Source organism: Colletotrichum abscissum (assembly GCF_030869225.1).
Source record: "Colletotrichum abscissum strain IMI 504890 chromosome Unknown Scaffold_100.1, whole genome shotgun sequence".
NCBI classification, from domain to species: Eukaryota; Fungi; Ascomycota; class Sordariomycetes; order Glomerellales; family Glomerellaceae; genus Colletotrichum; species Colletotrichum abscissum.
In genome coordinates, this window is record NW_026849989.1 from 1 (window position 1) to 25,595 (window position 25,595).

The 25,595-nt window shown below is 43.3% G+C and overlaps 9 protein-coding genes across 9 annotated transcripts; 5 read left to right on the top strand and 4 right to left on the bottom strand.

Annotated features, from left to right (window-relative positions):
* Positions 1 to 6,617: 6,617 nt before the first annotated feature.
* On the top strand, positions 6,618 to 8,128 carry CABS01_16456 (uncharacterized protein; the record flags this gene model as incomplete). The annotated part of the gene is made up of 2 exons (XM_060549786.1): positions 6,618 to 7,590; positions 7,659 to 8,128. The coding sequence occupies 2 exons, from the start codon at positions 6,618 to 6,620 to the stop codon at positions 8,126 to 8,128; spliced, it is 1,443 nt and encodes a 480-aa protein (XP_060405495.1).
* Positions 8,129 to 8,229: 101 nt separating this feature from the next.
* CABS01_16457 (Cys/Met metabolism PLP-dependent enzyme) lies at positions 8,230 to 8,841 on the bottom strand (the record flags this gene model as incomplete). Its single annotated transcript, XM_060549787.1, has 1 exon — positions 8,230 to 8,841. One exon carries the CDS (start codon positions 8,839 to 8,841, stop codon positions 8,230 to 8,232), a length of 612 nt encoding a protein of 203 aa, XP_060405496.1.
* A 1,117-nt stretch (positions 8,842 to 9,958) lies between these two features.
* CABS01_16458 (cystathionine beta-synthase) lies at positions 9,959 to 11,015 on the top strand (the record flags this gene model as incomplete). Its single annotated transcript, XM_060549788.1, has 2 exons — positions 9,959 to 10,206; positions 10,259 to 11,015. The coding sequence occupies 2 exons, from the start codon at positions 9,959 to 9,961 to the stop codon at positions 11,013 to 11,015; spliced, it is 1,005 nt and encodes a 334-aa protein (XP_060405497.1).
* A 680-nt stretch (positions 11,016 to 11,695) lies between these two features.
* Positions 11,696 to 12,709, bottom strand: CABS01_16459 (uncharacterized protein; the record flags this gene model as incomplete). The annotated part of the gene is made up of 4 exons (XM_060549789.1): positions 11,696 to 12,019; positions 12,076 to 12,360; positions 12,413 to 12,578; positions 12,654 to 12,709. The coding sequence occupies 4 exons, from the start codon at positions 12,707 to 12,709 to the stop codon at positions 11,696 to 11,698; spliced, it is 831 nt and encodes a 276-aa protein (XP_060405498.1).
* A 2,114-nt stretch (positions 12,710 to 14,823) lies between these two features.
* On the bottom strand, positions 14,824 to 16,647 carry CABS01_16460 (uncharacterized protein; the record flags this gene model as incomplete). The annotated part of the gene is made up of 6 exons (XM_060549790.1): positions 14,824 to 15,124; positions 15,224 to 15,303; positions 15,403 to 15,555; positions 15,611 to 16,230; positions 16,314 to 16,370; positions 16,593 to 16,647. The coding sequence occupies 6 exons, from the start codon at positions 16,645 to 16,647 to the stop codon at positions 14,824 to 14,826; spliced, it is 1,266 nt and encodes a 421-aa protein (XP_060405499.1).
* Positions 16,648 to 17,392: 745 nt separating this feature from the next.
* Positions 17,393 to 19,303, top strand: CABS01_16461 (uncharacterized protein; the record flags this gene model as incomplete). The annotated part of the gene is made up of 1 exon (XM_060549791.1): positions 17,393 to 19,303. One exon carries the CDS (start codon positions 17,393 to 17,395, stop codon positions 19,301 to 19,303), a length of 1,911 nt encoding a protein of 636 aa, XP_060405500.1.
* Positions 19,304 to 20,677: 1,374 nt separating this feature from the next.
* Positions 20,678 to 21,373, top strand: CABS01_16462 (uncharacterized protein; the record flags this gene model as incomplete). The annotated part of the gene is made up of 1 exon (XM_060549792.1): positions 20,678 to 21,373. The coding sequence occupies one exon, from the start codon at positions 20,678 to 20,680 to the stop codon at positions 21,371 to 21,373; it is 696 nt and encodes a 231-aa protein (XP_060405501.1).
* A 578-nt stretch (positions 21,374 to 21,951) lies between these two features.
* Positions 21,952 to 23,016, bottom strand: CABS01_16463 (uncharacterized protein; the record flags this gene model as incomplete). Its single annotated transcript, XM_060549793.1, has 2 exons — positions 21,952 to 22,675; positions 22,745 to 23,016. The coding sequence occupies 2 exons, from the start codon at positions 23,014 to 23,016 to the stop codon at positions 21,952 to 21,954; spliced, it is 996 nt and encodes a 331-aa protein (XP_060405502.1).
* A 951-nt stretch (positions 23,017 to 23,967) lies between these two features.
* Positions 23,968 to 25,119, top strand: CABS01_16464 (uncharacterized protein; the record flags this gene model as incomplete). Its single annotated transcript, XM_060549794.1, has 1 exon — positions 23,968 to 25,119. One exon carries the CDS (start codon positions 23,968 to 23,970, stop codon positions 25,117 to 25,119), a length of 1,152 nt encoding a protein of 383 aa, XP_060405503.1.
* Between the last annotated feature and the right edge of the window lie 476 nt (positions 25,120 to 25,595).

Genomic DNA, 25,595 nt, shown 5'->3' on the forward strand with positions numbered 1-25,595 from the left:
ATTGTTGACCATGAACCGTTCCACCACCACGCCACAGTTTGACCTGAACCCCGGCCTAGGGGTCGCCTGCTGCGCTGGTGACAGAAACAGAGTTGAGGGTGTATATGAAGGTCTCAATCCATCGGATACCCTAACCCTAACCCTAACCCTAACCCTAACCCTAACCCTAACCCTAACCCTAACCCTAACCCTAACCCTAACCCTAACCCTAACCCTAAGTAACCCTAACCCTAAGTAAAGTAATATTATATTTTATAATTAAAAAAAAATGATTTATTTATATATATTAAAAAGTAATAACTAAGTAGTTATAACTAAGTAATACTTTTATTAATTTCTCGCTTTTTTAAAATATACCTTTTTTTAAGTAAAAAGTATGCGAAATTCTTAAAATTTCCTAAACCTAAGCCCATTTAGCCTACTTAATAAAGGCTATCCTTAGTATATCTTAACTATTCTAGGCTAGATACTTATTACTTATACCTAATTATAGACCTATATCCCTAAATATCTAAGCTAAGTATATATATATATTTAAAATTACTTAGGACCCTTTTATAAGCTTATATTATTTTATTATTATTAAGAAAAATAAGTATAAGGAAAGTATACTTAAATAAGGGAGAGGTACCCGTTTAAAATTTATAAAAGCGAATATTATTATAATTAAATCTTTATAAATCTTAAATAGGCTATATAGCGGTTTTTATTTTAGAATAATATAAAAAGTTAGCATAATAATACTTTTATAAAGGTTAGTATTATAGTAATATCGAGATTAATAAGGAATATAGATAATAAGATAGAAATATTATAAATAAGTTAATAATAAATAGGGAGTTTAGTACTCCCCCTCCCCTCTTCTACCCTCTCCTTTACTCTCTTTTTTTTTACCTTTTTATTTATGTTCTTATATACTCTTAGCTTTATAATAAGGCCTTTAAAACGAAAAATAGTATATTTTAATAAAATTATTTTTAAAAAATTGCTAGATAATTCTATAAAATAGAGATATTTAATATTATAAAATAATAAAAACTTAAGCATAGTATTATTTAGCTTACTAATATGTTTATTATTAAGGTTAATATTTCTAAAACTATTATAAAATAGTAACTAGTTTTAAAAACTAATTTTTAAGTTTAGAGAGGATCTAGACCGATATAATAAAATAAATAAGTACGTAGTTTATATTATAAAGCTAGCGGTAGTTTTAGATAATTTAAGCTATAATTAGGGCGTTGTCTGTAAGTACTTCTAATTTTTAATATATAAGCGAGCCTAATACTTAGGAATAAAAGATTAAGTTAGAAAAATAATTAAATAATATAAAAAGAAGACCTTAAAAACGTAGCTAAATAATAGCCCTAATAATAATAAAAGTACGAAACTTCCCAAACCCGTAGTTATTATAAAATAAAAAAAAGAAGATATATTTATTAATAAAATAACTAAGGGTACCGAGATTATAAAAGAAGTATAAAAACTATTTATAACTATTTTATAAAAGAGGAAGAGGTAAAATATTTATAAATAGGCGGCTATATTATCTAAAATACTTAATATAGCTAGGACGACTATACGAGTACCTAGGATACTTAAAATATTAAAAAAAAAGATTAAAAAAAAGATATATTAAAAAGAACGTTAGAGTCCTAAATAGCGTTTTAAAATATAAAAAAGGAGCTAGGAAAGGGAAACCTTAAACTATAAAAAGATAATTATTATTATATTAATAAACTTTTCTTTTACTAAATATTTAAAAAAACCTTTAAAAATCGTTTATACTACTTATTAACTAAGTACGAAGTAGTCTCCTCTTTAATAAATAATAGAGTTTTAAAAGTTAAAGGATTTACGGAAATACTTATTAAATTAGAATACTTAAAATTAGCTTTTTTAGTTAAGTAATAGGGGAGTATTATAAATATATCTACTAGGATAAGAATAGTTTTTATATAAATCCGAATATATATATAATAATATAAGCTTTAAAAATTATAGGTTAACTTAAAGGATTTTTATTTATAAAGCGGGCCCGAGGTATTATAATTATAAAGCTTTTTATAAAAAAATAGTTTTATAACTAACTAAAAGAAGGGTATTAATAACTACTTAATAAGCTATTTTATAAAAGAGCTAGGCTTAAAAAAGGAGCGAGGATTTTTAAATACGATTTATTAGTTTATTACGCTAAGGATTCTAATTAATATATTAAAATTAGGTATTTTAATATTTTTATTAAAAAATATTAACTTATAATATAAGTAGCTAAAAACTAAAAAAGAATAGGGAGGTCTCGGTTTATTAAAAAAAAAAAAAAAAAATTAGTTTATAATTTATTAATAAAGAGGGTACCGTTTATATAGAACTTATATAATATAGTAAAAACGAGTATAATAAATAGGATTTTAATAAAAAAGAATCTTAAAATAACGAAGGCTCTATAGTAAATTTAAAAAGGAAAGTTAAAACAAAAAGTAATAAATTTACTATTATTTTTATTTATTAAAAGGATTAGAATAAGAAATATAATTAAAGTTAACTAAGTTATAAATTCTAAACTTTTTTTACTCGCTAATAATAAATAAAAAGTTAGCTTAGCTAGTTAACTAGGTTATAGATTCTAGAATTCTTTTACTCGTTAATAGTAAGTAAAAAGCTAGCTCAGCTAGTTAAATAAGGTATTTAATACCTAAATTCTTTTACTTACTAATAGTAAGTAAAAAGTTAGCTCGGCTAGTTAAATAAAGTATTTAATACTTAATTTCTTTTACTTACTAATAATAAATAAAAGGTTAGTTCGGCTAGTTAAACGAGGTATTTAATAACTAAATTCTTTTACTTACTAATAGTAAATAAAAAGTTAGCTTAGCTAGTTAACTAAGTTATAGATTCTAAAATTCTTTTACTTATTAATAGTAAATAAAAAGCTAGCTCGGCTAGTTAAACGAAGTATTTAATACTTAATTTCTTTTACTTACTAATAGCAAGTAAAAAGTTAGCTTAGCTAGTTAACTAGGTTATAGATTCTAAAATTTTTTTACTTACTAATAATAAGTAAAAAGCTAGCTCGGCTAGTTAAACGAAGTATTTAATACTTAATTTCTTTTACTTACTAATAGTAAGTAAAAAGTTAGCTTAGCTAGTTAAACGAGGTATTTAATAACTAAATTCTTTTATTTACTAATAGTAAGTAAAAAGTTAGCCTAGGTATTTAGGGTTTATAAAGCTTAAATATTTCTTTATCTTACTAATAATATATAAAAAGTTAATAGAGGTAGTAAGTAGTTAGGGTTTATAAATCCTAAATTATTCTTTAACTCGTTAATAACGAGTAAAAGGTTAGCTTAGGTAGTTAATATAGGTATTTAGGATTAAAATCTTTTCACTTACTATTAGTAAGTAAAAAGCTGGCTAAGGTAGTAAGTATTTAAGATTTATAAATTTTAAATTTTCTTTTTAAGCCTAACCCTTTAGTACTTAATTAATTATTACTTATTACGCCCGAAGCGATTATTTTTAAAACTATTACTTTTAAAACTATTATTTTTAGATCCGTAGCTCCTAAAGCTATAGCTTCTAAAGAGCTATTATTTTTAAAGTAGTCGTTTCTAGAGCTATAGTTTATAAAACTATTATTTTTAAAAAGCTATTATTTTTATAATAGTTACTTTTAGAGCTATAGCTTTTAAAGCTATTATTTCTAGGGAGCTATTACTTTTATAGTAGTTATTTCTAAAACTATAGCCTCTAAAGTTATTATTTTTAAAGAGCTATTATTTTTTATAATAGTTACTTCTAGAGCTATGGCCTCTAAAGCTATTATTTTTAGAGAGCTATTACTTTTATAGTAGTTATTTTTAGAGCTATGGCCTCTAAAGTTATTATTTCTAGAGGGTTATTATTTTTAGAATAGTTATTTTTAGAGCTATAGCCTCTAAAACTATAGCCTCTAGAGGGCTATTACTTTTAAAATAGTCGCTTCTAGAGCTATAGTTTTTAAAACTATAGCCTCTAGAGCTATAGCCTTTAGGGCTATAGCCTATATAATACCTCTATATTTTTAAAATACGTCGAGCCCTCTAAAATAATAAAAGGGAAGGGCGCGTTTTAATAATAATAATAATACTAAAGCATAGTTACTACGCTCTAAAGCCCGTAAAAATACTTAACTATACCTTACTATTCCTAAAAAGAGCTATTATATTATAATAAGTAAGTATTATAATCCTGTATTTACTTATAATATTTATATATAATAGCCTAGGCCCGGTCTATATAAGCCCTTTAGTTTAAGTTTAGATTCTTAACGGACCCCGGCCGAGGGGCCCGGACTAATATCCTAATATAATTATAAGGTACTTAAGGTATTAGCGTTTATAATATTACCTCGCTATAATACGGTTATTAAAAAGTAGTTATAGTAATAATAAGTACGTTTATAGCCTCTTAGCTAGTTAAGAAAGAGGGTACTTATATTAAACTATATTAAAAACTTTATTTACTCGCGCTATACCGATGCTAATTACTAAGGGGGGGCTTATTATTAATATTACTAGCCTAAGTTATATTTTAAAAAAACGGAGCCCCGAGCTACTTTTTTATTATTTTTATTAATTCTTATACCTTTTAAATATAATATATTAATACCCTCGTATAGCGCTATTTATAGTATTTATATTACGCCGTACTTATTAAAGTTATAGCGTATTTTAATTATTTATAAACTAAGGTAAGTAATTATACTAGGCCCCGTTACTTTTTAATATAATATATTAACGCTCTTATATAGCGCCGCTTTTTATAGCGCTTATATTTTATTATACCTCGAGCTTATTAAAATTATAGTATATTTTAGTTATTTATAAACTAGGGTAAGTTATTATACTAGGCCCCGTTACTTTTTAATATAATATATTAATATTTTTATATAGCGCGCTATTTTTATTAGTACTTATACTACGCCGTACTTACTATACTTTAGGCTAGCGTTTATAAAGTATTATAAAGCTTTTTAAAATAGTATATACTTTATATTAAAAAAGCTTTTATTATACTACTTAAAGGTTTTAGTTATTACGCTCTAACTTTTAATTATAGTACTTAAAAGCTTTAGCTATAGCCCTAAGGCTTTAATTATAGTACTTAATTACTTTAGCTATAGCGCTTAGCCTACAGCTATAATACTTATAACTTTTAACCTTTAATTATAGTACTTAACCTTTTATTTTTAGTTATAATACTTATAAGCTTTAGCTATAGCCCTACTATACTTTTAGCTATAATACTTAACTTTTTATTTTTAGTTATAGCCCTTTATTATATTTTTAGTAGCCGCATAGCTAAAAACCTTTAGTTATAGTACTTAACTTTTTACTTTTAGTTATAATACTTATAAGCTTTAACTATAAGCTTATTATACCTTCGGCTACGTAACTAAAAACCTTTAGCTATAATACGTAACTCCCGCTCGACTTTTTATTATAACGCCCTATAATTTTTAACTATATAACTAATTAAAAACTTTTAATTACGGCACGCTATATAATTAAAACTAAAAACTTTTAGCTATAGTTATAGCGTATTATATAACTAAAATTAAAAACCTTTAGCTATAGCTATAATACTTAACTTTTTATTTTTAATTATAATACTTACGAGCTTTAGCTATAGGCCTATTATATTTTCGGCTATATAACTAAAATATTTAGTTATAGCTATAGTACTAAACCTTTTATTTTTAGTTATAGTACCTACGGGCTTTAGCTATAAGCCTATTATATTTTTAGCTACGTAGCTAAAAACCTTTAGTTATAAGCTTATTATATTTTTAGCTACGTAGTTAAAAACCTTTAGTTATAGTACTTAACCCCCGCTCGACTTTTTATTATAACGCCCTATAACTTTTAGCTATATAGTTAACTAAGAACTTTTAGCTATAGCGCTTAATTATATAACTTTTTATTACGATACCCTATAACTTTTTATTATATAACTAGAGCTTTAGTTATAGGCTTATTATAAACCTTCGGCCTGCGTAATTTAAAACTAAAACCTTTAGTTATAGTACCTCTATCTAAGCTCGGGCTATTACTACTCCCGCTCTTACTCCTAGTTACTTATTAATTAGCTTTAGCTACCCCGTAACCTTTAGCCGCGCCGCGCATTAGGCTAAGGAAATAAATACTTAAAGTGTCCTAATTAAAGTTCCCGGCGCGAAAATAGACATAAAAAAATACAGTAAGAATAGCAGTAGATACTTACGAAGTTTAACTAAGGTTTTAAAAAAATAGCTTATTACTTATTTAGCTTATCTATATCCCTCGGACCGAGAGAAAGAGGAATTAAAAGAGCGTACGGGATTAAACCTTAAGTAGATATTTTATTAGTTTGTTAATGCCCGTCGTCGCGGTGGGCTTAAATCTTCTTAAGACTTGCCGATGCCTAACGACGAGTCATCGCTAGCAATATGGTCCTTCGGGGACAATCCTTTAAGTACTCAGAGTTAAGAATGGGGTTATATAAACCCCTTAAATCGCTGGAGACACTCTCCGCTAGACGAAGAGCCGGTCTCCTTGGATGCTATTGTAGATGCTATTATACGCACTGGCTCTATGCCCGACTTTAACTTAACTTACTTCCAGGACTGGACCGCACCTGCGAGCTGGAGTTATGGCCTGAGTATTCCCATAGTGGGATTATTATGCTCGCTAGGGTCTTCGGACCAGAGTCACTCTAGCAATTCGTCTGCGCACTCGTATGGCTCTGATTCATTCCTAAACATCCGAGCCCAGGACACTCGTCGACGCCGACGCCGGAAGAACCACAAGTATCGCAATCCACTGAACGTGGCCAAAGACGATGCTAATCGCATCTATCAATGCACTTTCTGCACCGACACTTTCAGATCCAGATATGACTGGACACGACACGAAGGCACCCTTCACCTCGTTCTCGAGAAATGGACCTGTTCACCCTACGGGCCGAGGTTCTGCGGTCCCAACGGCGACGAAGCTCTCTGTGCCTTCTGCGGTGAATTCAACCCCGCCAACGAACATATCCAGACGCACAGGTACCAAGAATGTGCGGCGAAGCCGCAAAGCGCCCGCGTCTTCTATCGCAAAGACCATCTGCGTCAACACCTTCGCTTAGCCCATCAAGTCAACGAGATACTGCCATCCATGAATGCTTGGAAGTCTAAGGTTACGAAGCTGAAGTCGCGATGCGGGTTTTGTGGTGAAACCTTCACCGAGTGGTCTGCTCGCAACGATCACATTGTCGACCATTACCGAGAAGGTGCTCTGATGAAGGACTGGAAAGGTTGTCGGGGTTTCGAGCCAGCCGTTGCGTTACTCGTTCAAAATGCCATGCCGCCGTATCTGATCGGTGCCGAGGCCAACAACATCGAACCTTTCAGTGCTTCACGCGGCGCCTCACGATCACCCGATGCGGACGCCATCGGATCAAGCATGCCGTCGCAGTTCGAGTCCTTGACAGCTAAACTTGGCGACTACGTCAAGACTGCGATGAGAAATGGAGAGTCTGTGACAGACGACTCGATTCGAAGGGAAGCTCGAATCATCCTATGTGAGAATTGTTCCCTCTCGCGAATTTTGAAGATAAGCCAGGCAGCGAAATCTAACAATCTGGACAAGACTCCGAGGACGATCCTTGGCATCAGACGCCAGCAGACAATCTAGATTATCTGAAGTTGTTCAAGGCTGGTTACGGCCTACCCTCGGACACAGAACCGGGATCGTTTGCCCCAACATTCTCTGCCGGAAACGAGTTAATGGATTTCACGATCGACTCACTCAATTCCACGGACTCGACGATCATGGCGCCGTTCACTTTTGAAAATATGCAGCATGCAGCCACTTCAACTTCCGCCGCTGTTCCATTGGATTTATATGACGGTTCGCTGGATGAGTTCTCTGTGAATGGATTGAATGTTCCGTGGTTGTGGCAGACTCCAGAGTGTCTAGCTGAATTCAGGCAGATGAGCTGCATGTCTTCAACGAACATGCCTAGACTTGAGGACAACTGCACCTTGAATGATCCTTTCTTCGGAATGCCAGCTTTGGAGCCTACCTTGGGACTAGATGAAAATGTTAATAAGAAGTAAGTTGGGCAATAGGTACCAAGTAGGAGTTGCTGGTGCATTGCCAAATGAGGTTGGGATGTTGGGTTGCGTTTCAAATCACATCACGTCAATATTTGTACGGTCTAATGTATTAAGTTGGATTCAACGACCTGGACAGCTTCCTCCAGAGCGACTTGAAGGTCTGCAACGAGGTCTTCCACGTCCTCAATACCGACACTCAATCGAATCAAGTCATCATAAACCCCAACAGCCTCTCTAGCCTCCCGCGGCATAGAAGCATGCGTCATTTTCGCAGGTATTTCGCAGAGGCTCTCGACACCACCCAAGCTCTCCGCAAGAGTGAAATACTTGGTTCGCTTGCAAAACTGAGCTGCAGAAACCCCGCCTCCTCGAATCCGGAAGGATATCATGGCACCTCCCATTCCACCCCTGTGTTGCTTGACCGTAATGTGGTAATGGGGGTGCGAGACGAGGCCTGGGTAGTTTACCGACAACACATGGGGGGAGTCTTCGAGGACAGCTGCGAGAGCTGCTGCGTTGTCTGACGCAGCACGGGCTCTGAGATGCAAGGTCTTGATGCCACGATGAGCTAGCCAGCAGTCGAAGGGGCTTGGAACACTACTGGCCGATGTCAGAATGAAGCTGAGCTTTTCTTTGATATGATCCGAGTTTAGCGCAATGGCACCCATCAACACATCCTTCAGAACGTTAGCAATGCACAACATATCTGGCATGCCGATGCTGTCTTTGCAATGAAGGAGGCACTCTTACGCTGTGCCCGTTGATATACTTAGTCACGGAATGCAGCACGATATCTGCGCCATGGTCCAGCGGGTTCTGGAGATACGGGGACAGCAAGGTGCTGTCGACAACTACCACAATCCCTCTTGCATGAGCCACCTCCGCGACTGACCGAATATCGATCAGAGAAAGAGTCGGGTTGCTGGGAGTCTCAATTCAGATCAATTTGGTGTTGTGTTTGAGGTATTGGGTCACATCTTTCTCAAGAGACGGGATGAAGTCTACCGTGACACAATTCGTGTCCGCGACTCTCGTTAAGAAGCGGTAAGTGCCTCCGTACAAGTCGGCATTGCAAATGACGTGGCGGTTGAATGCTAGGCCCTGGACGATTGCCGCCGTAGCTGCGAGTCCCGACGAAAATGCCAATGCATGCTTGGCACGTTCAAGTTTAGCCAAAGCATGTTCGAAGCTTTCTCGATTGGGATTGTTGGATCGCGAGTAGATATATTTGCTGGTAGGTTGGGCGACGTCCGGCTGGACAAAGGTCGTGGATAGATAGATCTAGTAGACGAGCTAGCTTATTAGCATTCGACTTGCTTGGAAGTTTTCTCAGGGTCTTGCCGGTTCTGAAAGAGCGCCCGTTGCCAGATCATGCGGTGATCCGGCATGCACAGCTTCGGTACCAAAGCCAAAAGTTCCATTGGTGGGAGATTCAGAAATCATGTTGTTGTTTGGGCGTTTGAGTCAAGTTACGGTAAATAAGTATCGATAACAAAACAAAATACATGCAGAAATGCTAAGATACGAGAGAGCGTTTCAAAAGGAAATAGCATGGGCTGAGAAGCAGACTGTCCTATGTATACAGACTGAGAAGCGTACGTTGACACAGGGCGGCGGGAGCTGCCATTTGAGTGGGTAGGGTACGCATTGGCTCGGGTCTACTGACAAGGCCTACTTCTTACAAATGCGCTCATCGGCTCGAATGACTGTCATCGGGGCCTCTTTTCTTCGATGCTGCATGTTTAAGCAGGTCCTCATTCATGCGTCTTCCTTGAGATTTGCGCACTACTCACAACGGTCAACTCGGAGCTCTTGAACCAAGCCATCACCATGGCCGCCGTACCTCTTCCCCCTATCACAGACTCGGTCATTCACCACATCGGGAACACGCCGCTTGTTCGGCTGAAGCACTTACCCCAGACTGAAGGCATTCGTGCTGATATTCTCGCCAAGTTGGAGTATCAGAATGCCGGTGGCTCTGTGAAAGACAGGGTTGCGAAGGCAATGATTGAAAAGGCGGAAGATCAGGGAACAGGCAAGCCGGGAGATACTCTAATTGAAGCTACCAGCGGCAATACGTGAGTCTCCATCCCATTCGAGAGGCCTGCTTGACACTGATAGCGTTCTAAGTGGTATCGCTCTTGCTCTCATTGCTGCAGTCAAGGGATACAAATGTATTATTACAATATCGGAGAAGATGTCTGAGGAGAAGGTTTTGATCCTGAAAGCACTTGGCGCGACAATTGTTCGAACTCCCGCAGGCGTTCCGATCGATTCGCCCCATTCGATTATCAGCGTTGCTCGGAAGCTCAAGAGCGAGACACCCAACTCGCATATTCTCAACCAGTACGGAAACCCGAACAACCCTCTGGCCCATGAGATTGGCACTGCCCAGGAGTTATGGGCCCAATGCGATGGCAAGCTCGACATTGTTATAGCCGGTGCAGGAACTGGTGGCACAGTCACTGGACTTTCGAGAGGCCTACGGAAGCTGAAGGGAGATATTCTGGTGGTTGGTGCCGACCCAATCGGATCTGTGCTGGCTCAGCCTGACGACTCGAATTCGGCAAAGGCGGAGTATAAGGTCGAGGGCATTGGGTACGACTTTGTGCCGGACGTGCTCGACCAATCTGCTGCCGATGTTTGGGTCAAGACGGGAGATGAGGAATCGTTCAAGTATGCCCGGAGACTCATCAGAGAGGAGGGGTTACTTTGCGGCGGATCTTCTGGCGCAGCTGTGGCTGCGCTCATCAAATTGATGCAGCAGAGGCCGGAGATGAATCGTAGTGACGTCAGAGTTGTCTTGATCTTGCCGGACGGCATTCGTAACTACCTCACCAAGTTTGTGGACGATGCTTGGATGGAACGAAACCCTCTGTCATCATAGCCAGTCAATCTTGAAATACACTGTAATCTTTCTGTGAAAACAACGAGGTATCCTGGAGTGAACTAGGTTGACAACTTGCATGCCATGCTACATTGATGACGGTCCGTGTTGCCGGCGGTCCTGTGGGGCCAAGCTCCAGTGCCCCACCTAGAGGTGTCGTCCAACGCCCTGAAAATGCCATCCAACGCCTTGCGACGTGCCATTTCCCGAGTCAGAGGTTTCACTACACGTGAATCGCCCTTCTTCAAACGTCATCAAGAAATGGCTTTCCTTGCAAGTACGGCGCCAAATTACCCAAGACGCAAGCAGATTCACGAAGAACAATGCGTGGTTTGTGAACACGAGGGTCCGCCTCGTTTCCGTTCAAAGTACATGTCACATGCTAGCAGCTCATGCCCAGATGACGACATTGTGTGAGATAACTTATAATTCTTACATCAATTGTCTTCTACCTCTATGGTAAATGGGAATAAGTGAGGCCGTGCATATGTTGACAACTGGCTTATCACGAAAAGCTTCGATAGTGTCTGTCTGGCTGCAGCCCGTCGTTGGTGATTGGGAAGTTCATCTTCTCTCACCTATTACTCCGTGGAATCTTGCGGCCCCTGTTCTCTGGGCTGCTAGTCCGACACAACAATTGATCTTCGTGTATGTTCGTTATTAGACCTTCAACTTGCTATTTACTTTCGTGCCCACACGCTGACCATATCCGTCCCCTTGCCATTCTTGTAAGATCGCGGCGGCTTGAAGCATGACACCCTTTTGAATGACCCTGCCGATGCCTTACTATCCAAATTCTCAAGAAGCGGCTCCTTTATCATTCCATCACCGCCCTCAGCAAGTAAATTCCAGTAAACACCGTTCAGACCCCAAGGCGGTCCTAAGAGATTGAGGTCCTTGTAGAGCGGAAACTCGAGGCACACGAGAACGCCAGTCGGTGACAAGAGTTCGTGCATGCGTTTCGCCCAATCTTTTCGCATCTCGGGAAGTAGGGCACAGAGAAACTGAGACAGATGTCAGTGATGCAGCTGAGCCAATATATCAAAGGATTTTGCTGTACCGTGTAGTCGTAGATCAAGTCGAAGCCCCGAAAAGCATCCTCGTCGCTGGCCATGCAATGATCTTCCCAGTCCCGCTCAAAGAAGTCGCCGGATATAATCTTGATATCACCAGGCCATGTGCCGGGGACACTGGCAGGAGTGCCAAAATTGTACTCCGTCGGTTCTGGAAGCTCTGTCTCGGCATATTTGCGCGCAGTCTCTGCACCCTTTTCCGAGACTTCCAGGCCGTACACGTCAAAGCCGTGTAGCGCGAGCATCACGACATCGTAGCCCTTTCCGCAGCCCTGTTTATGTCAATGAGTTTCGAGAATCAGTGGGCAGGTAGGTTTCGCTCACGGGCACCAGCACTTTCGGACGCCGTCCGCCAGTCGCACGAGGAATCCCTTCGGCCCTGGATTCGATGAGGTCGATGAGAGCCGGCGACGGCTTGCCTCTGTCCCAAAGATCACTCTCATCGGAATCCCACAGCTCAGACCAACCTGCTATCTGTTTGTCGCGGTCTCTGGTATCCCCCATAAAATGTCAGTAAGCTGCGATTACCAGATCGGATCGGATTCTCGCTCGAGTTCCTACTGACCGGGTCGTGAAGTGCGTTATGAGTCGAGCAGGACCGTCGGGATTGGGAGCTGCCATTTCGAACAATTCTGAAGATAGTGCAAGATCTGAGGCTTCACCAGAATTGATGAATCGGTTTAAACAGCGCCGTTTTTAATCCTAGGTTTTATTGCGCCTTGACGTCTGTTTTATAGTTCAATCTCGTCAGACGAAGCTAGATGTTTCCGTTTCCACTAGCTACGCCATCTCCTGTCATCCAACGCCCTACGGATAGGCAATGTGGTTCGGTAAATTTCTCTGCTTAACAATCAACTTCTGATCCGAGAAACTGTGTCAGCCTCGTAGAGAATCATTGAAACCGGTTTTGGTAGAAAAGAAAAAGCATGATAATACTAGTCAGCTTTGTCCGCTACTTGTCTAAGGATGTTTGGTGCAAGATGCCCGAACGACTAAGGCGCAGAATCACAAGTATTTGGGGAAGATATACATATACTAGAATCATGCATGTCTGAGGAGTCACAAACGGCTGGTGGCATGAATGGGGTGGATCGCACAGAATCAGAAAGACATCTAGAATTCCATACCGAAGTTGAAACTTTATACTTTAAGGTGTTAGCCCGGTGCTATGGCGGAAATGATAGCCGCTTCATTGGAGTCGCCAAAGCGGAATCATCGGTTCGTCTTTTTTTTTCTCCTCTTTTTTCTTTGCGACTTAGTCTCAAATGCAATTACATGAGATGAGGTATTTGATCCTCAGAGGCTTTCCATTCTCATGGATTGAGGTTTTTGTTCCTTCAAGAGCTCCTAAAACAAAGCGTTAAGTTTTACTTCCATGCTTATTGCAGAATCCAGCTGATCAGACTTCAGTAACAAGGTGCCAGATACAGAGCCATTGATATATCTGCAGGCGAAATCTCAAGCCTTGCATGCTACGTTGTAAAGCCCGTCACTAGTATGGACAACGCTTCCAAATCTAAAGTGATAGATCTTGGCAGAAAAGTTGAGAAAGGACCTTGCATCATCGGAAACATTATCTCTCGTCTCTTGAAATTGACTGCTGGAACACTGCTCTTCTTATTTGCAAATTTGCACCAGCAATGGAGCCTTGCAACGCCTCGGAGAGAACCAGATACGATCATCCCGCCATAAGATGCGCTCTTGGCGAACTGTCCAAACTTCCATCTTCCTCGATCCAGCTTTGTGTCTTTACTTGACATCTGGCGTCAGGATTACTGCCTCGCGCACGGCCTGAAACATATAAAATCATCGAGATGGATCAATGTTTAGCAAGAGCTCCCGACCGAGAGTTCTGTTGTCCGTCCTCTCAACGTAGGCACATATCCAGGTGTGCCTTGGCACTTTCTTCACGTCCTTTTTCGTATTCAATACAAAAACTAAACTCGCATCCCAACTTTAGCATCTGACACCAAGAACGAGCAATACACCTACACAAAAGCCAAGGACGCACCTATCCACAGCTTATTTTAACACAAGTAAGACGTCGCTTTCGCTTTCACTTGATACGAAAACGTGTTCTTTTTTCAGTGACATCTGCGTCTTTCTAGAGCTCCCAATGTCTACCGGGTTTGATGTAATAGGGCTGTGGAACCCTGACGAAGTTCCTAGTAAACAGAAATATATCGAACGATCAACTAGATCTCATAAATCTGAGGACGCATCTGACCTTCAAATCTCACAGGACTTGAAATGTTTCATGCCCTCCACTCAGATCAAGCGCAGCGGAATTCTTCATTTCGTGTTTCCGACCGTGTCATGCTGTATTCACCTGATAGACTGTGGCAAAATTGGTGGTGTAGCGCAAACGAGGCCTATTTCTTTTCAAGAAAATATTCATGTCAGATACAAGCATTCTTGGCAAGGACGGTGAGCTGGGTACCCGTATGAACTTTCGTCCAATGATCCCTGGAAGCTGCGGCCGGCTGCGTGTCTCTAATGCCAAACTATGAAGCAGAACAAAATGCTAAATCAGGGGGACTGAAAACATTCACGGTCATCATGTTTTCTCCTGGGAGGCTTCCGAAGTCTTTGCCATTATTTCGAATACAGCCCGTCTTTGAACTCTCGCCTGAAGACAACCCATGATGCTGGAATCATTCTCCAGAAACCCCCATGCCTCGGCAGGCAGTGGGAAAACGCCTGCATAAAGACGGTGGAAAAGTTGAGCGAAAATACTACACGGGATCCAATTTCGTTGCCATCCAGATGAACTGTCCTAACTCGTCGTGGTCCAGACACCAGCATTCAAAATCCTTTACCCAAGCCTCCCTGGGTAAGGCGTGTCCTGCAGGTTGGGCGTACTCACGAAGATGCGAGACTTTTAGAGTATCTTTGAAGCTACGTTGCGATATTTGGTCAAGATACTGTCGCTGCCATTCGATGTTTGCCTTGGCTTGCCACAGGCTGCGTGTGCTCGGAAGGTGTACAGTTCTACACGTTGCACCACCGTGGCCGGACGAAGGACAAATTGCTATGCTGAGGAGCTCATTTAATGCGTAGCAAAAGCAGATTAGCCTACAGGTAATGAGTTGTCAATAAAGAGCACACTCATTTCAATAGACGTACGTGACTGACCTCCCTACACTTTCGTTACTGATCCATTTGTGCCGATTGGGAATACTATGATGCTGCATGTAGTTGACTCCATCTCGTGACTTCATCATTGTATAAGTCATAGTCTAGAGATTCAAGGAAGCGTAAGAGTAAAGTCAGCGATAAACGTGCACGAATCCTGCAGCGCAACAGAGACATACGCCCAAGGTAATAGTGATTGATCTGAGATAGTGCTCCGGGATAGATGCGACATCTTCAACGTGGAGTATGGTATATAACGTGACGGCTTGTACGGCGGCAATCAATGTTTCTCTGTCGTAAGACTCATGCTTTAGAATCATTGTGATTAGTGTCTGGTACCCGATCCTGGTCTCCTGGGCCCTCTTTCATGGCAGAGATGTAACCCACCTCATGAAAAAGTCTTTGCTGTTCCATGTAGATGGTCTTCCATGCAAAAGATCTATCTCTCAGGCTGTCGCTGGGAAACATTCGCACTATACTAGCACATGCAGCTAGCGGTTGCGGTAGACATTGATGTATTCCAGACTGCCGGCACAGTATCTCATCGCCGAAGCACGGCGAGCTGATGAAAGGAGGAAGGTTGAGATCGGAGATCAGCATTGCAGGATACTTCCGCATGCTTCCCAGCATCATTTTTGAAGTAAGCAAGGCTTCTGCAGTTTTGTGTTTACGCGGCCGAAGCAAGTGGTCGATATCGACTAGCATACCGAGCTCAAAATTTGCCCTAATCGAGATTTGTGTGTTGATGTCGGCAATTATGTTGGTAACAATGTCAGTACTCATATCGGCGATTGGAGCCGTGGGTGTCAGCTTTGCGCAGTTGCCCAGAACGTCATCGGACCAAAACGCATCGTCGGTAGTGTTCGCGGAGAGAGCAGCCCATCCAAAATCTCCGATATCATCGATAGTATCTGTTGGATCGAAAGCGCTAGCTGATCGGCGATCATTGAGCTCCCTTGTGCTGGTTGTAATCGCCGCCTCAATGCTTGAATTATCTAGCGGCGATACTTCAGAACTATGTCCCGTAGGACATAATTGCGGACTCCGAAGCTGCCGATATCCATTTCCTAGGTAGGGAGTTGGCTTCGACAAAGGAGAGTAGCAGCATAGCCAATTCCGCTGCTCACACCGGGAGCAACGGGGCTGTCTTCGGTCACAGGCTAACTTAGACGACCGGCATTGGTGGCAAGACTTTCGACGGAAGTTGGGCATTGTTACGCTGCGCCTGGCGGTGCCTCGAACCGTTTGGCTTCAGGGTGACAAGCCTGGCTAGCCGAAAAAATCTACTACGGACCTGGAAGAGCATCGGCAATGTCGTAGGGATCGTCACGTGTGCAACCCCGTGATTCTAGAGGTGGCCCCCAAGCCCATCGTTTTTGCTGACTCTCTGTCATGCCAATGAAAGCAACTTCATCCCACTCCATACGTCCATTGTTACGGATGACCCCTTAAATCGTAAGAAGACCAATCGTCGTAAGCGTGTTTATTGAAGTGTTCGTTCGAGGCGGGGTGTTGGAATCTTTCACGCAGATAGGCCGTGCTAGTCCGGAAATGCCGCTTCAGTTCGTCTTAGCAAAACCACTGCCACTGTCTGCCGCCCGCTTCGGCCAGACAGAACACATCATGAAACCAGGCCCAACGTAGGTACTCAACATACTCAATATACAGGTCGAGTTACTATCCACAGCACAGGGATTCCGGGATATCAAAAGTGGAACACATCCCTCCGTCGTCCGCAGTCGTCGGCCGGTGGGTTCAATCTCGGCGTTTCGTCACGCATGATTGGTCCTGCTTGAAGCGAAAATCCGACCGCAGCAGCTTGATGCACAGACTCGCGGCTTTTCAAAGAGCTTTATGCTCGTTCGGCTGCGCGAAAAGCCAAATCTTCTTGCGTTTACGTAGATACTAATGACTTGTGATAGGGCGAAGGCACCGCTGCGAATGGATTGAATGGAGCTCATCAACGTTTCGCGCGCAATGGCATCAGCTCCGAGCTTCCGTGGGAGAGGCCACTAAAGTCCGCATAGATCATTATAAGAGAAGCACGAAGTGATGGCATGACGGGAGATTTGATCTGCATTCAAACCATCATACTATCAAAACAAAGAAAACTTGGCATCCTTTCAACAGTAATCTAGTGTTATTTACATCGCCTTCGCCCTCTTCACGATGACTGCTATCGACTCAATCGCTGCCAAGTACAAAACTGAGCGAGACAAGCGATTCATCGCTATCTCTGACAAACATGGAGACCGCCTCAACTTCAGAACGAGTTCTTTGATGAACGATTTTAGTCATGACCCTTGGGTCGACTACGACGCCCTTGCCAAGGAAACTCCGCCTTTAAATAATGGCTCCGAGGTCCGTTTCCTCGTCCTCGGTGCCGGCCATAACGGCATACTTTTTGCCTACCAGTTGGTCGCGGCTGGAGTCAGTCCGGCCGACATTGTCATTGTAGACGAGGCTGGCGGCTTTGGCGGCACCTGGTACTGGAATCGTTATCCTGGCCTGACCTGCGATGTTGAGGGCTACTGCTACTTGCCACTCCTTGAGGAGACAGGATTCATTCCGAAGCATCGCTATTCCAAGGGTCAAGAGATCCGTCAGAACGTTGAGCTGATTGCGGAAAAGTATGGAATCAAGGGTATGTTCTGCACCAAGGCAAAGGGCGCCAAATGGGACGACGTCCAGAAGCGATGGGCTGTCACATTGAGCCGTAACCTGAGCCAAAAATATCAGCATCTCAATGGCGATTTTGTCGTCCAGGCACAGTTTCTCATGCCCGCTGGCGGCCTCTTCTACTCGCCCAGCGTACCTGATGCTCCTGGTCTCGGCGTATTCCTGAAAACCCGGGAAATTTTCCACACGGCTCGTTGGAACTACGAATATACCGGCGGTTCTCAGATTCAACCTGACTTGGTCAACCTCAGAAACAAGAGAGTGGGTATCATTGGCACCGGCGCAACGGCTGTTCAGGCTGTTCCCGAGCTGGCCAAATGGTCGAAGCAACTCTATGTGTTTCAGCGCACGCCCTCATACTGCGGACCAAGAAAGCAAGTCGAGACAACCCCGGAGAGCTGGGACGTTGTAGCTGGCCGGCCAGGCTGGCAGGCTGATCGCATGAGAAACTTGAACAAGTTTCTCAACGACCACCCAGAGGTAACTCCTGCCGATGACCTCCTTAAAGACGGATGGAGTAATGCACGCACGTTCTCTGGACTCATTGGAAGCCCCCGGGCGAAAGATATCACCCCCGAAAGCGTTCCTCAGCATCTCCAGCGGATGTTGGAACTCGACGCGGGAATCTCAACTGAGCTCCGCAAGCACGTCGAGCGCGAGGTGGACGACCCGGAACTAGCTGAAAAGCTGAAGGCCTGGTACCCTGGCTGGTGCAAGCGTCCGACATTCCACCAAGATTACCTCAAGTCTTTCAACCGCCCCAACGTCACGCTCGTTGATACCGATGGTCAGGGTATCTCAGGCTATACTGACAAAGGTATCTTGGTCGGCAAGGGCGACCTGGCCAAGGAGTATGAGGTCGACGTTCTCGTACTTGCGACAGGTTTTGCAACGACGACTGCCGTCAATGGAGACCCAGCACAAGTCCTTAACATGCCAATCCGGGGCCGCAACGGCCGCGATCTGACGGAGAAATGGCAAAGCGACGATTTCGCCACCTTTATGGGCGTGGCTACTCACGACTTTCCCAACCTACTCTTCTTTACCGCCAAGGGTGCCACTGCCTCGGCAAACACAACCTACCCCTACACAGTCGGAGGCAGATTAGTCGCTCACATTGCCAAGACTGCCTGCGATCATGCTTCTGATATCAACAGGGTTGAATTTGAGGTAAGCAAGGAGGCGGAGCAAAGTTACACGGGGAGCTTGAAGCCTTACGCTCCGTGGTATGCCCCTGTGGCATCCTGCACCCCGACATACTTTACAGATTACAAGGATCCCAAGAAAGAGCAGAAGACAAAGGAGCCATCTGTAGGCTTCAGTATGGGGGCTGTGGCTTTCGAACAACTTGTGGACAAGTGGGCGGATGGCAGCTTGGAAGGGTTTGTGGTGCAAGGCTGAGAGTGAACCGTATTTTGCTAAAAGCCCAAGATCAATATATCTTATCACTTCTGTCCCAATTAGATACAAATAAGCTGGTCTATCGTGAAGAATAAGAAATTAGAACGTAGAATCAAGCGATCTAGGTACTCAAAGAAGTGGAGAGCTAGATGGACGCACTGCTCTAAGGAACTTTCATCAAATAAGAGGCAGTATACTTGTAATGCAAACAGGTAATAAGGCCAATTACTAGCGGTGATGATGTTGTAAGTCTTAATTAGGAAGTTTTCAAGAACAATTGAAGTCTAGCATCCTTCAAGCGGTAGGATATTAAGGGGAGTAAGTGAAAAACCACTCAGATTTTAACTTCTTTTCAACTTGACTTTGGTGTATCCAAGCGTGCTATGAATACCTTACTGTGGTCCAACTAAAAGTCTTTTGTCATCTACTGGAACCCTCGCTACTATAGAACTCTCTAATTGATCACATCTCATCTGCACAGACTTTGAACGGGCCAATTGAATGACAATTTTGAGATACAACGTTTGATAGAGTAAGGTACATTAGCACCGTAAGTACTAGCATAACAGCATCATGCTCAATCCTCAAGATAACATTTCATACCATTCTAGTATCACACCTCTTGATCGCTACAGTGTACACATAAAACAACTGATCGTGTTCTGAGGCACTCGTCGTTGCTGGGACAACGCGGGACGCTAGGGGGTTTTATAAAAGCACTTGCCTAGCTTGGAATGAGAACAGTAAACGATTATCGAAGGTATTAAGAAAGAAAGTGACTCACAGAAATTGTTATAATGTTTGCCACTGTGAGCGCGGTGTATGTAGGGGAAGCACAATTGGGGTCTTTAATAAGGTACGGAGTAGTCAAAACAATCTTCCTGGCTGTGAGATCTTCTCTAGGATAGGTCGAAATATCCTTTCTTCCGCGTCGATCGTAACACGCAAAGAAAGTTCATCCATGAGCTTAATCTTGCAGTGCGCTTAAGCAACTGTCCATTTGTTGGGACATGCTTCGAGTCTGGAGCGATAATCCAATCGCGCGGGGCGCAGCGACGCAAGACATTGAAGCACCCAATGAACTTCCAGCTTTGCTGAAACACCAGGTCAGACCAACATTGTGAATGTTTGGATGAAACAGCCCTCCAAGCGCGTCAGCTATCAATACTAGTGCAATGGGTGATAATTCAAAACAACACTTGTCACAGGCGAGTTTGCGCACAGCCCTCCCCAGAAGAAACCAGCAGGAAACTAGCGCACGGATAGTTCAACCAGCTGAATAAAGATAGAGAGTTTTCCTTGCAGGTAAGCCGGCGGTAAATGTTGAAGCTCCATCCGACCACCAAGCTATCTGCATGCAATATCACACACAGAATGTCTTCAACCCCCGAATATCAGCCTTTTCTCAAATACTCGGACGACCCGACGACGGAAGAGCCTACATCACCAAGTCGGCCATCAACCCGTCGGAACGCGCTTTTCTCTCACATACTTGTACTCATAGGCACCTCGCTAGTATGGGTACTGATTTTCTTTCTGTTCTTTCCGACACCAGCCGCGACGACCGCGTCCCATGACGCTGCACTTTCCCAACCATCAGCTTCGTATAACTCTGGCCAGCGACACAACATAACCACTGGCAGAAAAAGAATCTCTTGCGGCAACACGACAAAAGAGGCAAGGGCCAAAGGCTGTAAATACGATGTCCTGTTGAATCACTGGGTCCCAGCTCAGTGCTTTGACAAGGACTCGGTCGACGAATATCAAGAAGATGCTAGCTGGGGTGCGTTCGCGGATAAGAATATGACGCAGCAGTTGACCATCGATGAGATGTCAGAAAGAGACTTTTACTGGACGTCAATTCGGGATCATATCAACCACTGCGCTATCATGTGGCGGCGCCAATTTTACGCCCTTTACGACGAGCGGGCTGCAATTGACACCATTGTCACTAGCCCTGGGCACACTGAACACTGCTCACAGTATCTCATGGATGCCGTGGATTCGAAATGGAAGGAACCGACGAAGACAATGAGAGGGTTCGCGGGTTGCTGGGTACGCGAAACATAGTTCTTAATGCGACGTATAAATCAAATTCCAACTTCAAGCAGGCGAGGGTCACCGCGTGGGTGTAGAGGTTGAATGATGGAAATGAATAATTATGCTACTTATGTCTGGTTTCCATTGGTTTAGCAAATTTACAACATGCATTAGGGTTCAGCCTCAGTGTCTCTAACGAGCCCCCGGAATTCGGTTGAACCTGACGTGCGAGACATGTTTGCAGACTTGGGTAGTTGTTATGAGTATAGGTACTTCATAATCGAAATCATGTCTTGGGCTGTTTTGTTATGGGTGGTGTTGAATTGAAATTGCCTGCAGGCAACTCGTAGCGAGACAAAAAATACCCGCCCGGACTCAGAACCAATCCGCTATCAAGTGGTCTTGGGAGTCTTACAAGTTGCCTGGTGGATAGTTCGTAAGACTTGTAAGACTTTCTAGTCTTGGAATATGTTCTGCCCACTACGGTGGCCTGGTGTATACATGATTCACTGGTTCTGCCTCAGCGTCCAGATTCTCATGCGAGTGCTGTATCATTGTTGCTGACCAAAGTCCAAGAACTTCTATTATCATCAATCATTTCCGTTCCATCAGCTCCTGCTCTGTTTTCCGACAAGGCTGTAAAGCATGGCCCAGGCAGCATCGACACTCTCTGGGATATCCACATGGACTACAAAATCTTTCCCCTTTGGCCCATAGCCTTCTCCGTCATCCCTGAGGCGAGGAATCTCCCCCATAAGTAAATCAACAAATCGGCGTATGCTCCACATGCCACCTGACGTCTTATGGGCGCACCCCTCGTCATCAAATACAAGTTGAGCCATGACATCCTTGTCAACAAGGCCCTTCGAGTTGTCGATGAATTTTACTTTGGGGGTGAATGTGGGCCAGCTCTTCATCTGGGGTAGCACATCACTTTCTCCATCGTATGCCCTTTGGAAGGTGGCCACCGTTCGCCTTGACATCGTCGGGTCTTGCACTATGACAATGGACCTCGGACAGTAGACTCCACAGGCCTCGAGGACTCGTTTTGACTCGGCTGCATTCCCTCCACAATTTGTAGAGCGGTCTTCGACTACAACCAAAAATTTGTTCGTATCATTTGGCTGAATTGTTGCTTCCACAGTTCCGACGTCATGGGTCTGGACTCCGTACCAGCGCTCAGCTATGAGCTGCAGTACACGCGATTCAGCCTTTCCTTGCACTTCATCGGCAAGCACGCCGTAGACCGGATGGTTGCTGATCGCTTCATAGAGAAATGGCGTCGAGTGACCGATGCCACCACACAAGACCAGAACTGTGTTTCTTCCCTCTCTAAACACGGGTGTCAGCACTTGTTCAAGACGATGTACTTAATCGCACAGGATCGTGGCATCTGTATACTTGGAAATTTGTTCTTTTGAACTCAAACCATTCGTAGTCACAGCTGAGAAAACTACATCCGCAAGTGACAAAACAGAAGAGGCACAAAAGACAATAACATCGGTTGCTTGGTGCTCTTCTACTTTGCTCGGGGCAGCAGGGTCCGGGAGAGAACGGAAGAACTGGTTGAGACCGTTCACATCTCTGATCTCCTCATTTGAGAGAAAAGAGGAAAGGATATTGATTGAGTAAGCAGCGTTGGCCATTGAAGCGAATTGGCTGGCATTGAGCATGATGACAGGAAGAGAGAAATGTGCGTCGAAGATATTATCTTAGGTAATGAGGGGGTGAGACATTATTAGCTGCTTACGTAAAGTGAATTTCCATCCAGCTTCGGATGCTCGCAAAACCAGGTGTCTTCATACATTATGCGCATCAACGAACTTCATAATCGGTTTGCTCATACCTTGCTTTACCATTGCATATCCGGAAATCGTCCACTAGCCTTGATGTTGTGAACGGCAGTCCGCAAACCTTCTGGGGGCAATCAAAACTAAAACACCTCCCCAAGCTAAGATCACTTCCCTACATCTTCATTTGACAATCAACATGGAGGTATTATAGACTACAACAAAATAATGACGCCATTAATTCCTCTTGCAGCGTCTTACAGTTGTGCAATATTACACGACTGAACACATAACACGCCGGATGATAGGGGTGTGCCGCTTTCTTATAGTACACAGAGCATACTGCCTCATGCTGTTACATGAGTCTGATCGGCGGAATTTGACAGAATTGGCTGCGGAGTTGATCTGACGAACCTGATTTTGGAGCCCAGCAACTCCGCAGGCCGTTGACCATCTGTGGATCTTTCTACGCAAGGTCCATACATTTCCGCTAATCACTTCAACGTGCAAGCAGCTTTCGCTTGCCAAGGAGCTCCTTTTAAAGTATGACACGAACGTTTCAACGCGTGGAGGCAGTCGGACTTACATGGAGTTCCAATGTAGATGAACGATTATGAGACAGGTACGGAGTAATGGTAAGGCCAGAACATGCTTCTCTGTGGCATCAACAACTCTACTCCACGAGTGCTTTCACCTAACTTAAAAACGTCACAATTCTTGTTCAAATCATTCGAGACTAACAATCTACCTACATCATCCTCTTGTTTCATCAAGTTCTTGAATCTAACGCTCACTCCAAAATTGGCACCATACTCTTTATCAACCTTCTCCGCCATGGCCTCCCCTACGTCAACCCAAAATCGTGCAGTTTTTCTCCAGAGCGTGGAAGGCATGAAAACCCTTAGGGCAGAAATGCAAATTCGCTCAATCCCTGAAGCGACACCCGGAAGTGTCGTCATCCGCGTTCTGGCTGCGACTGTAAGAGCCAACTCGCCTAGAATCTATCGAGACCCGCAAAGCGGATATCCGCTGCATTTCCCCCTCGTCCCAGGACACACCGCTATCGGAAGGGTGTTTAAGATCTCTTCGGATGTCACCATTCTGAAAGAAGGCCAGCTTGTCTTCTTTGATCCCTACATTCAGGCACGTGATGGGGGTGGGTTTTATGTCTCAGCCATGATGGAAGGATTAACTCCCGAGAGCTTCAAGCTGTCCCGCGGAGATTGGCGGGATGGAACGTACGCAGATTACGCCAAGCTGCCGATTGAGAACTGTCATGTTCTTGACGATAGCCGCTTATTGGCTAGTAAGAGCCACGGTGGATTGGGCTATACTATTCTAGACTTGACACATCTATTCAGCATGCTCGTTCCATTTGGGGGGCTATCAGATATAGGTATCAAGCCAGGAGATACCGTCCTAATCGCCCCAGCAACTGGTCGCCACGGATCTGCCGCGGTACATCTCGCCTTAGCATTGGGTGCACACGTTGTAGCGATTGGCCGGAACCACGGCATTCTCTCAAAGCTTGCCGCAATGAACCCTCGCATCTCGTCCGCGACTATCACCGGGGATACTGCACGGGACACCGACACTATACGCAGTGCATGCGGTGGTCTGGCTGATGCATTCTGGGACATGTCACCGGCCACAGCTGCATCCTCAACTCACTTTAAGAGCTGCCTCGAGGCACTCAGGATCGGGGCGCGCGTTAGTCTCAGTGGCGGCGCACCGCTTGATGTGAACTTTAGCTACGTTGACATACTCTTTCGCGCGCTTACTGTCAAAGGCACGATGATGAGTACTCCAGAACAAACGAGGCGACTCATCAAACTTGTGGAAAGCGGCATCCTGCCACTTGGGGATAGAGCTGGCATGGGTCCAGTCAGAGCGTTTGCGTTGGAAGCTTGGGAAGAGGCTTGGGATGCCGCAGATCAGAGGAGAGAACCCGGGGAAATCGTTATTACTCCTCAGGCACCGAAATAGATTGATAACAAGATGCATGGTGTATGTTGACAAAGTCAATGGCTCCTTCCTGTTTATGATTCACAATTGGTCATCTTTATGTTCCTTTGTGACTCCTGACATAGTGTCGACTTTTAGCAGTTGCCAGTATTAGTATCTACTCACAAATGGAAAACTTCAGGTACTAGAGACTATTGTTGAGCTATTCTATTTCTCTTATGCCTTGAAGAGATAACGGAGGGAGTTCATACATTATTACTCACCATAACTCAACTTATAGAAGTATATTAGATCAAGCAGTTAGTTAAGGAAACCCGGCGTTTGAAGCTCGGATCTTATCTGTGCCAAGCCCGCCAGCAACGTCCGCCATCGCTCTGTCGCAACCCGCGGGCACTGGCCGGGGGCTAAAGAGGCATCCCACAGGCTTGATTGATCATATCCCACCGGCTGCACCAGACTTCAAAAAGACAAACTACCGGCGCACATACGCAATATGT